Source organism: Doryrhamphus excisus, chromosome 11 (genome assembly GCF_030265055.1).
Source record: "Doryrhamphus excisus isolate RoL2022-K1 chromosome 11, RoL_Dexc_1.0, whole genome shotgun sequence".
Lineage (NCBI taxonomy): Eukaryota > Metazoa > Chordata > Actinopteri > Syngnathiformes > Syngnathidae > Doryrhamphus > Doryrhamphus excisus.
In genome coordinates, this window is record NC_080476.1 from 16,505,261 (window position 1) to 16,518,858 (window position 13,598).

Here is a 13,598-nt window from a genome sequence, read left to right on the forward strand (position 1 = left end):
TATATATATTAGGAAATAAGGGGAATGTATATTATTACTATTATTGACTTTATTATTGAGATTATTCATTCATTCATTTTCTACCGCTTATCCTCACGAGGGTCGCGGGGGTGCTGGAGCCTATCCCAGCTGTCTTCAGGTGAGAGGCGGGGTACACCCTGGACTGGTCGCCAGCCAATCACAGGGCACATATAGACAAACAACCATTCACACTCACATTCATACCTATGGACAATTTGGAGTCGCTAATTAACCTAGCATGTTTTTGGAATGTGGGAGGAAACCGGAGTACCCGGAGAAAACCCACACATGCACGGGGAGAACATGCAAACTCCACATAGAGATGGCCGAGGGTGGAATTGAACCCTGGTCTCCTAGCTGTGAGGTACGCGCGCTAACCACTTGCCGCCGTGCCGCTATGGACATTTCATTCATTCATTCATTTTCTACGTGCTGGAGCCTATCCCAGCTGTCTTCAGGTGAGAGGCGGGGTACACCCTGGACTGGTCGCCAGCCAATCACAGGGCACATATAGACAAACAACCATTCACACTCACATTCATACCTATGGACAATTTGGAGTCGCCAATTAACCTAGCATGTTTTTGGAATGTGGGAGGAAACCGGAGTACCCGGAGAAAACCCACGCATGCACGGGGAGAACATGCAAACTCCACACAGAGGGTGGAATTGAAAGCTGGTCTCCTAGCTGTGAGGCCTGCGTGATAACCACTCGCACACCGTGCAGCCTCTATTATTATTTGTACATAGAAAACCTGATTACAGTTTTTAACATCATTAGAGCCCTCTAGACGTGAAATAACACCCCTATAGTCACTTTTACGATCATATCACCCAATATAGTAGATATAATAACAGAATAAATATATATTTATCTTTTAATATGCATCAGAACTATTGCTACAATATTCATACAATGTGTATGCTTTTGAGAATTTCTAGTTCAATCCTGCCCAATGCCGTGGGAATGGCAGCAGAGGACTTTTGGAAATATTAACTTGGGGAAAATGAACAATTTTTAATTAACTGGAAATGTTAGCTAATTTATACAATTTTCCACATGAAATGTTTATATTTGGCATACATTGTACAAGTTTGTTAGCTGGGGTGCTTATACGGGACCCCTTGAAGACCTACAGCTTGACAAACACGAAAAAGAGATGGCCGAGGGTGGAATTGAACCCTGGCTAATTTAATGAATTGAGATGACATTTCCATTTTTTTAAATGAATATCTGGGGAATTTGTATTCATTCAAATAAGAAAAAAATCCTTGAAGTAAAATAAAGAAAATTGGGAGCAGATTGTCACAAACTGAATGGCACAAAATGTTTTATATGTCTTCTGTGCATTATAAAAATATAAAAAGAGCTTAAAAAAAAAAGAGGCAGCTACAGATATTACAGATATATACATATTGGGACCCAACTATACTGACTATAAAGCCTTCAGAAAAAAGAATCAAAAACGCTATTTACAGTATTAACATTATTGTTAACATTATTATTCCAAGAACTACTTAACCACACTACAGCGGCTAGCTACTAGCTGGGTAGTTTCACTACACACTATAAATCGTTATTGGGTGTTTTAATAGCAGGCTTTGTAAGCGGAATATCCCACTAAATGCATGAATTAGCTGCCCCCTTTTAGCTCTTTTTATATCTTTAGAATACACAAAAAGTTGTTCATGTCTCACGTAAGAATTGTTGGCTGAATGTTCCAACTGCATGTGCATTTTAACCCACTACACTACACCACCGTCACGAGTTGCAACACAAGGAGATATGGACAGCAGAACGGCTGAAGAGAGGGATGGAAAAAATTCAAATCCCAAGGACTTTTCATCATTCCTTCTTGCACTCATTGTCATCACTCCCTGCACCACCTACACATTTTCCACACTTAGCAAAGTGCTGCCGCCTTTGCCATGCTGTGTAGTAATAATGTGCACACATGGCTACTACAACTTTGATGAAAGAACACCTACATCAATGGCAGTCGTGTGTGTGTGTGTGTGTGTGTGTGTGTTGCAGAGATGAAAGCATTATGCAACACTCGCTATTCGCTTGTATATGAGGCAACATATATACAGCACAGGTCACATGGTACTATAGCGACAAGGACATTTTAATGTGGGTAAGACGTATTGGAAATGGCCTGTAGGAGTTGGATTTAAAATTAAACTATCATGCAAGCTATATAGTACACACACACACACTGTGTATGGCCAATATATGTACAGTATATACAGTGATTTGAAACTGTAATTAAGTTTCAGTATTGTATTCTGTATTGTTTTTAACATTATTAGAGCCCTCTAGACACAAAATAACACCCCTATAGTCACCTTTACACTTGTATCACCCGATATAGCAGATATAATAACAGAAGGAATATACATTCAATCATTCATTGTATTGTTTTTAACATTATTAGAGCCCTGTAGACACAAAATAACACCCCTATAGTCACCTTTACGCTTGTATCACCCGATATAGCAGATATAATAACAGAAGGAATATACATTCAATCATTCATTGTATTGTTTTTAACATTATTAGAGCCCTGTAGACACAAAATAACACCCCTATAGTCACCTTTACGCTTGTATCACCCGATGTAGCAGATATAATAACAGAATGAATATACATTTATTGTATTTCTTATGGTGGAGTCATAAAAGCTGACCTTAACTGAGGCAAGCGAGGTTCTTTAGACGTTGTTGTGGGGTCTTTTGTGACCTCTTGGATGGTTGGCTAGCCACTCCTGTGAAGGTTCAACACTGCTCCGTGTTTTTCGCCATTTGCGGATAACGGCTCTCACTGTGGTTTGCTGGAGTCCCAAAGCTTTAGAAATTGCTCAATTGATCTCAGTTAAAATTGATGTTTTAACTGGGGGGCGGGGGGTAATACATTCAGAATGTAATTTCAAGTTTCGAGAAATGAGCTAGTGGTTAGCGCGCAGGCCTCACAGCTAGGAGACCAGGGTTCAATTCCACCCTCGGGCATCTCTGTGTGGAGTTTGCATGTTCTCCCCGTGCATGCGTGGGTTTTCTCCGGGTACTCCGGTTTCCTCCCACATTCCAAAAACATGCTAGGTTAATTAGCGACTCCTAATTGTCCATAGGTATGAATGTGAGTTTGAATGGTTGTTTGTCTATATTTGCCCTGTGATTGGCTGGCGACCGGTCCAGGGTGTACCCCGCCTCTCGCCCGAAGACAGCTGGGATAGGCTCCAGCACCCCCGCGACCGAAAATGAATGAATGAATGAAGAAATGAGCCAAACCAATCGAGAAAAATTGTAATACCACTGATGTGTACGCCATATTCATACCAAAAGCTACTGGGTGCTGACCACCCATAATACTATGATTTGAGATACCAGCGGTTATTTGCATTTGTAGATAATGCGCCCGATGACTACACATACCTGGTGAGTATACACACCTTGTCGGTTCATTGAGCGGAAGCCTTAATTGGGCACAGCTGTCTCGTCACAATACAACAAACATGAAAGTGAAGTAACATCCACAACACTCTGAAAGCAACAAAAGGCTCTGAAATATGCTCCGAGGTGTTGTTTGCTCCCTTTAGCAGCAGCAGCAAAAAAAAAAAAGTCAATAAATTATTAACGCTGAAATTCAAGCTAATGGTCCATAACTTGGTTATAAATTCGAACCAATTTATAAAAAAAATGTGGCAGAATTGGAGCAATCAGAAGTAGAAAGTGTTCTTATAAATGTCATTTTGAAGCTTCTATTCTGCCAAGTGATATGAGCAAAATATATATAAATGAAATACAGACTGGAAAGAGGTTGTGTTTGCTTTTGCCTAGAGGACTCCAGTCACTGACATAACCCAATTCTTTGCCTTTTGGGCTTGTGGGACCATTTTTTTCCCGGCTTTCTGCCCCTGAAGCTCGCTGCTGGATGGAACTTTGCTTGCAAAAAACCTTTTTATCCATTGGAATTCACACCTGCTGGAGGTCAGGGGGGGCATGTTCTATCTTTGAGCTACTTCTAGAAGCTTACTTGGATCGTCCAGTATGGGTTTTTTTATTTTATTTTAGAGACATTTTTTCATGGTGTGGTAAAAAACACACATGGTAGGATGAGATCTCATCACAGCTACAACGTAGCATGAAATAATAAGAAATAAATGGCGGGCGCGGCACGGCGGTCTCGTGGTTAGCGCGCAGACCTCACAGCTAGGAGACCAGGGTTCAATTCCACCCTCGGCTATCTCTGTGTGGAGTTTGCATGTTCATGTTTTCTAGGTTCAAATAATAATAGAGGCTGCACGGTGTGCGAGTGGTTATCACGCAGGCCTCACAGCTAGGAGACCGGCGTTCAATTCCACCCTCTGTGTGGAGTTTGCATGTTCTCCCCGTGCATGCGCGGGTTTTCTCCGGGTACTCCGGTTTCCTCCCACATTCCAAAAACATGCTAGGTTAATTGGCGACTCCAAATTGTCCATAGGTATGACTGTGAGTGTGAATGGTTGTTTGTCTATACGTATGTGCCCTGTGATTGGCTGGCGACCAGTCCAGGGTGTACCCCGCCTCTCACCCGAAGACAGCTGGCATAGGCTCCAGCACCCCCCGCGACCCTCGTGAGGAAAAAGCGGTTGAAAATGAATGAATGAATGAATGGCGGGCCACAAATGGCCCCCCTGGCCGCATGTTGGACACCTCTGCACTAGTCTGAGTGTATGTTTTTGTGTGCTGGTTCTTCTTTCTCTGGTATAACTCTTGCCGTCCTAGCTTTATTGTGGAGACATTTTGGATAGTCTCCACAAGAAAAATGATAGAATGAGCTCCCTTCGTGACAGACTGTCAGTGTGTGTGTGTGTGTGTGTGTGTGTGTAAAAAGCCCAGGTGCTCAATGTTGTATCACCAAGGGAGCAACTGTTCCAGATTTGCAAATTTCACCTCCCTTTCCCCGCGCCACCTTCTTGGACTAGTTTCCCAGCATGTTACTCCCAATTACCAGTAAATCAGTGTGAACAGAACCGAAACTGGAGTCGACTTCAGGTGTAGTATCAGAGCCGTGCAGAAGTGTGCAAGGACATTAGTTATTGGGAATTGCTAGTTTAACACCTGTCAATCACTATATGTCACCTCGGTGTGTGTGTATGTGTGTGTGTGTGTTGTTTAAGGAGCTATCATCTTTACATAACGGTGTTGCTTCAGGATCTATGATGCATTTGCCCTTGAGCTGTGTTTTTTCTACTTAATCTGTTTGCAAGCAGCAAAAGAGTACAATCATAGGGACGAGAGATACTGCCTAAATTACTCTCACACGCAAATACATTTCCCCAAAGGGCTGTTTTTTTCCAGGAGAGTGTGTACTTGACACCGCATGCATCTGCACGTCTTGATGCTAAAAACGGCAGGAAGCAATATCAGCAAGCAAGTATTTTATGGCCCTCCGCTGCTGACTTTGGACTGTTTCAGATGTTGACCTACTCCCGCTGTGGGAATCCCAAATCTGACCTCCGATCAGCACAGTGGATTGACTCCTCGTCCCTGTTGGTAGCTCCTCTGCTTTTATTATTATTATTAGAAACCAGCAGCTGTGACTCACATCTGTAGCAACACTGCCCCCTGGTGGCTGAGGTAGATATAGCAAAGTGTTTGGCCTTCATTCATTCATTTTCTACCGCTTTTTCCTCACGAGGGTCGCGGGGGTGCTGGAGCCTATCCCAGCTGTCTTCGGGCGAGAGGCGGGGTACACCCTGGACTGGTCGCCAGCCAATCACAGGGCACATATAGACAAACAACCATTCACACTCACATTCATACCTATGGACAATTTGGAGTCGCTAATTAACCTAGCATGTTTTTGGAATGTGGGAGGAAACCGGAGTACCCGGAGAAAACCCACGCATGCACGGGGAGAACATGCAAACTCCACACATGGGGTGGAATTGAACGCTGGTCTCCTAGCTGTGAGGCCTGCGTGATAACCACTCGCACACCGTGCAGCCTCTATTATCATTTGTACATAGAAAACCCGATTACAGTTTTTAACATCATTAGAGCCTTCTAGACATGAAATAACACCCCTATAGTCACTTTTACAATCATATCACCCAATATAGTAGATATAATAACAGAATAAATATATATTTATCTTTTAATATGCATCAGAACTATTCATACAATGTGTATGCTTTTGAGAATTTCTAGTTTATTCCGTTTATTCCTGCCCAATGCCGTGGGAATGGCAACAGAAGACTTTTAAAATGAATATCTGGGGAATTTGTATATAGACAAACAACCATTCACACTCACATTCATACCTATGGACAATTTGGAGTCGCTAATTAACCTAGCATGTTTTTGGAATGTGGGAGGAAACCGGAGTACCCGGAGAAAACCCACGCATGCACGGGGAGAACATGCAAACTCCACACAGAGATGGCCGAGGGTGGAATTGAACCCTGTTCTCCTAGCTGTGAGGTCTGCGCGCTAACCACTAGACCGCCGTGCTGGTGTTTGGCCTTGTAGACCAATTATAAGATTCAGGTCCGAAGTCCTTGCTTTGATCAAACGAGGGACACAAATCCAACTTTTCCATGGGGTTCATTTTTAAATCATTTTTAAGTTGGCAAAATGATTTCCGGTTGGCACTGCAACCGTCCGTCCCTTTTACAGCCAGGAGAGCGAGCAAGCCTTCCAAAATGCACAGCAGGACAGCACCCAAAAAGTGGGAGGAAATGGTGTTTTCCAGACTGCCTGGCTCAGGAAAGGAGTCTGGCTGTACCCAAAAGCAGGGGACCTGGCTGCACCAACAAATATTTGCAACAGACTTGTTTTTTTTTCCAGGTTCGCATCTGTCACTAACTTTTTTGGGGGGGTACTGTAAGAGACTACAAAACCACAGCAGGAGCCTGGTTGGTTCCTTTACAAACAAACCTTCAAAACACACCCCAAGTACCCCAGCCAGACCCGAGAATGGCAAAAAAAAAATCCTGTTTTTGGTTGACAGAAGACTGCACGGTGGGCGAGTGGTTAGCGCGCAGACCTCACAGCTAGGAAACACGAGTTCAATCCCACCCTCGGCCATCTTCTGTGTGGAGTTTGCATGTTCTCCCCGTGCATGCGTGGGTTTTCTCCGGGTACTCCGGTTTTCTCCTACATTCCAAAAAACATGCTAGGTTAATTAGCGACTCCAAATTGTCCGTAGGTATGAATGTGAGTGTGAATGGTTGTTTGTCTATACGTATACAAATTCCCCAGATATTCATTTTAAAAAATGGAAATCTCAATTCATTAAATTAGCCTAAAATGACAGCACCACACAAAAAGCCACACATTTGTTAATCGTCACAAAACAAGTCCACAATAGAAAGCCACTGAAAATTTTTAAACCCACATTTTTATCTTAACCTAAACTAATTTTTTTTTTTTACAATGAAATAATAATCAGGCTGCACGGCGTTCGAGTGGTTAGCACGCAGGCCTCACAACTAGGAGACCCGAGTTCAATTGCACCCTCGGCCATCTGTGTGGAGTTTGCATGTTCTCCCCGTGCATGCGTGGGTTTTCCGCGGATACATTCCAAAAACATGCTAGGTTAATTAGCGACTCCAAATTGTCCATAGGTATGAATGTGAGTGTGAATGGTTGTTTGTCTATATGTGCCCTGTGATTGGCTGGCCACCAGTCCAGGGTGTACCCCGCCTCTCGCCCGAAGACAGCTGGGATAGGCTCCAGCATAAACCCCGCGACCCTCGTGAGGATAAAGTAGCATTTTTTTTTTTATGTCGGGGGCTGCCAGGAAAGGGGCCCACACAGAAACTGAATGTTGCAACAACTGTGGACATGAGAAACTGGCAGGAAACAATGACGCCTCTATAGAAAGTATGGCATTTTGGGGGTCCGGTGACTCCAAATTGTCCATAGGTATGAATGTGAGTGTGAATGGTTGTTTGTCTATATGTGCCTATGTGTCTATAATGAATGAATGGCTGTCTTTTTTTCCAACCTATATTTAGGTTAAGAGATTCAGGCAAACCTCCCAAATTCACATTCGGGATCTCAGATGGACCCATTAACGGCCTAAAATCCCAGTTTCCCCTCAAGGGTCCCATTTTGAGATAGAGGTATGAGAAACCCTTTGACCCAACCAACAGCAGGGATAACAACCATCCAGCCAGCCATCCATCCATTTTCTGTACCGCTTATCCTCACAGGGGTCACAAACGTGCTGGAGCCTATCCCAGCTGTCTTTGGATTAGAGGTGGCGTACACCCTGGACTGGTCGCCAGCCAATCACAGGACACATATAGACAAACAACCATTCACACTCACATTCATACCTATGGACAATTTGGAGTCACCAAACCCACAAAATGCCATACTTTCTATATCGGCCTCATTGTTTCCTTCCAGTTTTTCATGTCCACAGTTGTTGCAACATTCAGTTTCTGTGTGGGCCAATTTTCCTGGCAGCCCCCGGCATAAAAAAATGCTACTTTTCCAAGAAGTTGGTTTACCCAGATTTGTGTAAAAACCCTGCTATGGTACAGGTAATTCCATATTGAAATCTGTTCCACTCTTAAATCAGTGCTTTCCTCCATTCGAATTAGCTGCCAGCTAGTCACACAGATCGGGTGGATGTAACCAATTACATTTGTGCCCTTTGAGCACCCATCTGCTTTATGCTATAATGATGTTTTCACACCCTCATAGTGTGTGTGTGTGTGTGTGTGTGCTCTTGCTGGCTGACATTTCAAACTGAGGGAAGCGCAGCAATCAGGATTAATCATGTGATGGCACACCTGCAGGGTAGGTAGGAGGGATGGCTAAATGAATAACATCACAACAAACCTATGGAAAGTCACCTTATTATCAACACACGGTACTGCACTGCGGCTGTTAATTACAATTTGGCGAAGCAACCGAGCTTTGTGGCCCAGTTGCATCATATATAAGTTAGACGGCACATTTAATGTGTCAGCTGACCTTTGGCGTGCGAGGCTAAATCAAAAAAACCTGCAAAATCCATAAACCGCAATAGCGAGGTGGCTGCAAAGATTATGAGGCTCATATCTCTGATACTGCTGTAAAGTAATACAGATTTTTACTACAATACATTCTGATGAAAAGAAGATACAGATGCTTATGTACGGTTGATCACTTTCACAGGGGTTGTGTTCAGGGACCACCAGCGAAAGGCCAAAAACTGTGTGTAAAGGATGTTTACTTTTGACAAACCTCCCTGCTAGTTTGACGGTCTTCTTTGATTTTGGATCAAAATTTGCAATAAAAAAGGGACTGTAGTAATTATTAGATTCAGCTGCAGAAGACTCTGTTATTGTTCACACGAAAGCGGACAAGATAAATGCTGAATGCACAATCCAAGTTTAAGCCCTAAATGTGCCTCACCAGTGGCATCATTAGGCCTATTTTTTTTTAAATATTACTAAATATTTTTTATTGATTTTTATTTTTTTCAACAAAAAAAAATCTGACAAATTTCATATAATAGGGCAAAAGCAGGCTAATAAGCAAGCCAATAGGCAGGCTAACACTAGCATATCCCGGTTCTTGTTTGTTATTTGGATTTTTGTCTACTACAGGGGTCTCAAACACGCAACCGGCGCCACTAGTTTGAGGCCCCCGTAATAAAATATTATTACGTTTGATTAATGTTCATGTTAAAGGTTAAATAACTGTTAATAGTTATCCTCCATATCTGTGTGGAAGTGGTAAGTTTTTGGCTATTTAAGTTTAAAGGAAATAACTTGAAGGCTACCGTTTAGGTCGCTAGCTCTCTAGTTTGCGAGTTAGCATGTGTCTCAAGACCCTGCAGTTGCGCAATATGTTGTCAATAAAAAGAGTATAAATGTGACTATAGTCGTGTTTTGTCATGTCTACAGGGCTCTAATAATGCTTTGTTCATTTTAATCTGAAAAAAATAATTTGTCTACCCACCAACTATATGTGGTTTCTTAAGTTATTATTTGCCGTTTTATTATTATATTTATTTATTTTTTACTGATTGATTTTCTTTATTCTTGATTTGCTTATTTATTTTTCATCTTATTTTGTGTAGAAAAATAAAAAGTAAGATATTTGAGAACAGTGGAATGTTTTATCAGAGCTTTTATTGTAGAAAAGGCAAGGTTTAATTTTTTTTTTTGTAAAATAAATTACCCACAAAAAATGCAACTTATGTACGTTTATTTCTACCTAATTATGCATTTTTGGCCTTGTGCGACTTATACTCCGGAGCGACTTATAGTCCAGAAAATACGGTATATATACACATTTCATGTTTTCTCTTTTGTTCGACCAAACTGGAATTAAATATATATATATATATATATATATATATATATATATATATATATATATATATATATATATAGTGCTTTGTAAAAGAAGAAGAAGGAACCACATTCGGTTACTTTTTGGCCGATGTTAGTCAGGAGCAATCCAGCGTGGTGGACACATGGTACGTCCGTGTCATCGTCCGTCGCTTCATCTCACGCACCATCTGACACATGGCCAGAGAGTAGCAGCAACACACCGTGGTCCAGTCGTCACATATGCTGCCCTATGGATACATACACAAGATCAGGAACAAGATGTGGAACTGGTGTGTGTGTGTGTGTGTGTGTGTGTGTGTGACAGGAAGAAAAGCTCTGATTCATAAACTGACAAACTTTTTGCCTGATAATTCTAAATATTACATGTATGCTAGCATGTCCTACAAGGCCAGTATGAGACTCACTTGTATCTTGTACCTCTCCCTGAGTGCCACCCTCATGGCGATGGTAGATCCTGGCAGCAGAGGCAAACAAAGGCACTCGCCATACAGATGTGCTAGAATCAGGTCCAAACAGCATGGCGCCACGGCACCGATAAAACCTGCACAGGAAGAACAGAGCTAGAACTAGAACTAGAACTCCACATCACACAAACAATCTGGTTACATGTGGTCTGGTCTGCATCGACGTCAAACAGGCCAGTGCTCCAGTCGCCCCCCGTCTGTGTGATGGTGGTAACGGTCGTCGTGGTTACACCCAAGCCGGGCTGCGTCAGTGCGACTGCGCTCGGAAAAGAGACGGCATTTGACCTCCAGTTAGCGCCACTTCCTGTGGGGAAGCCTCCATCTTCTTTCTCCTGAAACCTGGACCCTGATAAAAGGGGTCTGAAGTACAATTGTACAGTACAGTACAGATATTTTACATTCATGAGTGTATATTTCTTATATAATTACAATAAATAAACATTTTTATGTAAAATGTTTTCATGTTATTTTGCAAATGTATGAATTTCGTCATTTCATGTCATACATTGTAAAAGCATTTGTTCTTACATACAGTGGCTCTTATAACGTACATTTAGAGCTGAATAATTTTCGTTTTTTTAGTTTGTATATGGCGTGCATATTGCCCTGTTATTAATACACTGCGTGAGTCCAGCTGTGTTCTTTGTTTTTTAATTTTTTTTATCTCAAACGTCCTTGCTAGCATAGCTTGCTAACAAAATGGCAGCTACGATACATGTCTATAAGCGTTGACTCTCGAAAATGTTAACACAAAACACGTTTTTAACAATTGTCAAACTACATTATACATGCATAAAATACCAAATACGTATAAACTGTGAAATAAATAAAAGATTTAACGTTACTACCTCCATTGAAGACTACTGTGCCAAAGACGAGATGGGCAGTAGGACACCGCACGGACACCCTTTTCCTGTTTTGTCATGGGTTATTTCTTGAATTCAAGAGCGTTTCTCACCTTTATCAAAAGGCTGGCTCTTGCAATTTTTGCAAATTTTCCATTTGGGGTTATTGGGGTGCGAAACACTATTGAATTCAAGAAATAACTTATGGCGAAACAGGAAAATGGTGTCCGGGCTGTGTCTCGCTGCTACATCCTGTTTGCGGGTGCATTGGTCAAGATTCACGTCTTCAATTAAGGTAAACGTCAACATAAAATGACATTTGTGTGCGTTTCTAACAATTTGAAATTGTTTCCTGTGTGTAAAATTGTAATTGTAAACATCTTTAATTGATTAATTGTATTTACATGATTTATTATGGGAACTGATTTGGTTATCGTCCGTTTCGTTGTAGTCTGACCTTGTGTGGGGAATGGACATAAAGGCGGTGGTCTCAAACATGTGGCCCGCAGGACACTAGTTTGAGGCCCCCCGCCTTGATATGAAAGTTTAATGTTAGTGCGGCCTGCGCAAGTTTGATATGGATGCTGTATGGTATCATGTACCCAGAAAAAATTATTACCTTTGATTAATGTTCATGTTAAAGGTTAAATAACTGTTAATAGTTATCCTCCCTATCCGCGTGGAAGTGGTTAGTTTTTGGCTATTTAAGTTTAAAGGAAATAACTTGAAGGCTACCGTTTAGGTCGCTAGCGCTCTAGTTTGCGAGTTAGCAAACCTGATGCGGCCCAGCCTTGCCCAGACCCTAGCTCCAGTGGCCCCCCAGGTAAATTGAGTTTGAGACCCCTGTTTTAAGGTTTAATAAGCTCAAAAATCAGCAGCAAGACAGATGAAAAAAAAAAAAAACACAGCAGCTTAAGCAAAAACACATTTGCTTGTGATGCCACAGTGCCTCAGCGGTGAAGAGAAGCAAGTTAGTGACAAGCCAACACTTACTGGTGTGTGACAATGGTCTGCTCCATCACTACAAGCTGCTGGCATCCAAAGAAGGAGAACGAGCCCGGGGTGAGCGAGGAGTCAACAGGGATGAGGTGGAGGAGGGGGAGGTGAAGTGACACTTCCCCACAGCGAGAGGCAGTGTGTCCGGGGCAGATAAAGCGGCGGACGCTCTGCAAAACGCTGCGTGACAGAGATAAGTGTGCCAGCTGTCCTGTGCACTAAATGCTGCAACAGATACACATCAGACACACGGCTGGGATGCACTGCACATTTAAAACAAAAAACAAAAAAAAAAACACAAGTTTGAGGTTTGAAAGTCCCATTTTTTGATATGCATTTCCATTGTCAACACTAGTAAATGTTATATTCACCCTTGAGCGTTACACAATGAGGTGCAAGCAAGTGAAAAATTAATTCCAAGGGGGAAAATACCTACGGTTCACCTGCAAAAGGGGATTTATTCACACATTTGCTTTGTTGTGACTCTGACCTTTTCCATTTTTTTTGTGATGTGTGACAGTAACCATCCCCCTCTTAAAAAAAAAAAAAAGCATAACATAAAAAAACACACATAAATACTAAAAAAGATTAAAGGCATCACAGGGAATTAGCATCAAAAGAAATACATTTGAATAATAGTCATCCCTGAGGTGAAGTATTTGTTTTGTTGCCTTTGAAGCAAACTGAATGGTAATGTCCTACAGCAGTGGTGTCCAAAGTGTGGCCCCAAGGGTAATTTGCAATTGTTTTGTATAAAAAAAAATAATAACTAAAATGAATGTGTCAGATCTTCAGAAAGGATTATTTACATCCATTTGACTGGTTTTATTGTGGTTAACACAATAAAAGTCTGTTTTTTTCTGTATGCAGTCTTCGGTAGAAAATGTTTGGACACCCCTAACTTGATTATTTTCCTCTTAATTGTAGTT

General features: G+C 41.8%; 2 protein-coding genes across 4 annotated transcripts in view; both read right to left on the minus strand.

Annotated features, from left to right (window-relative positions):
• Positions 1-10,569, minus strand: part of LOC131138464 (glutaredoxin domain-containing cysteine-rich protein 2) — a 30,834-nt gene extending 20,265 nt beyond the window's left edge. The window contains exon 1 of one of the 2 annotated variants that reach the window (XM_058087393.1): positions 10,443-10,569. The gene's annotated coding sequence lies outside the window, so the exon portion shown is untranslated. The remainder of the gene's footprint in view (positions 1-10,442) is intronic. The other variant, XM_058087392.1, reaches the window with a different exon arrangement.
• plac8l1 (PLAC8 like 1) lies at positions 10,151-13,542 on the minus strand. Of its 2 annotated transcripts, none has more exons than XM_058087395.1 (4): positions 12,667-13,542; positions 10,971-11,188; positions 10,769-10,905; positions 10,151-10,591 (listed from the first exon to the last, which is right to left on the minus strand). In XM_058087395.1, the coding sequence occupies exons 1-4, from the start codon at positions 12,690-12,692 to the stop codon at positions 10,460-10,462; spliced, it is 513 nt and encodes a 170-aa protein (XP_057943378.1). In that variant the 5' UTR covers positions 12,693-13,542; the 3' UTR covers positions 10,151-10,459. The 2 variants fall into 2 exon arrangements, with proteins under 2 accessions (XP_057943378.1, XP_057943377.1); XM_058087394.1 differs by lacking the exon at positions 12,667-13,542 and adding an exon at positions 11,677-12,644 and having other exon boundaries at positions 10,153-10,591.
• Positions 13,543-13,598: the final 56 nt, after the last annotated feature.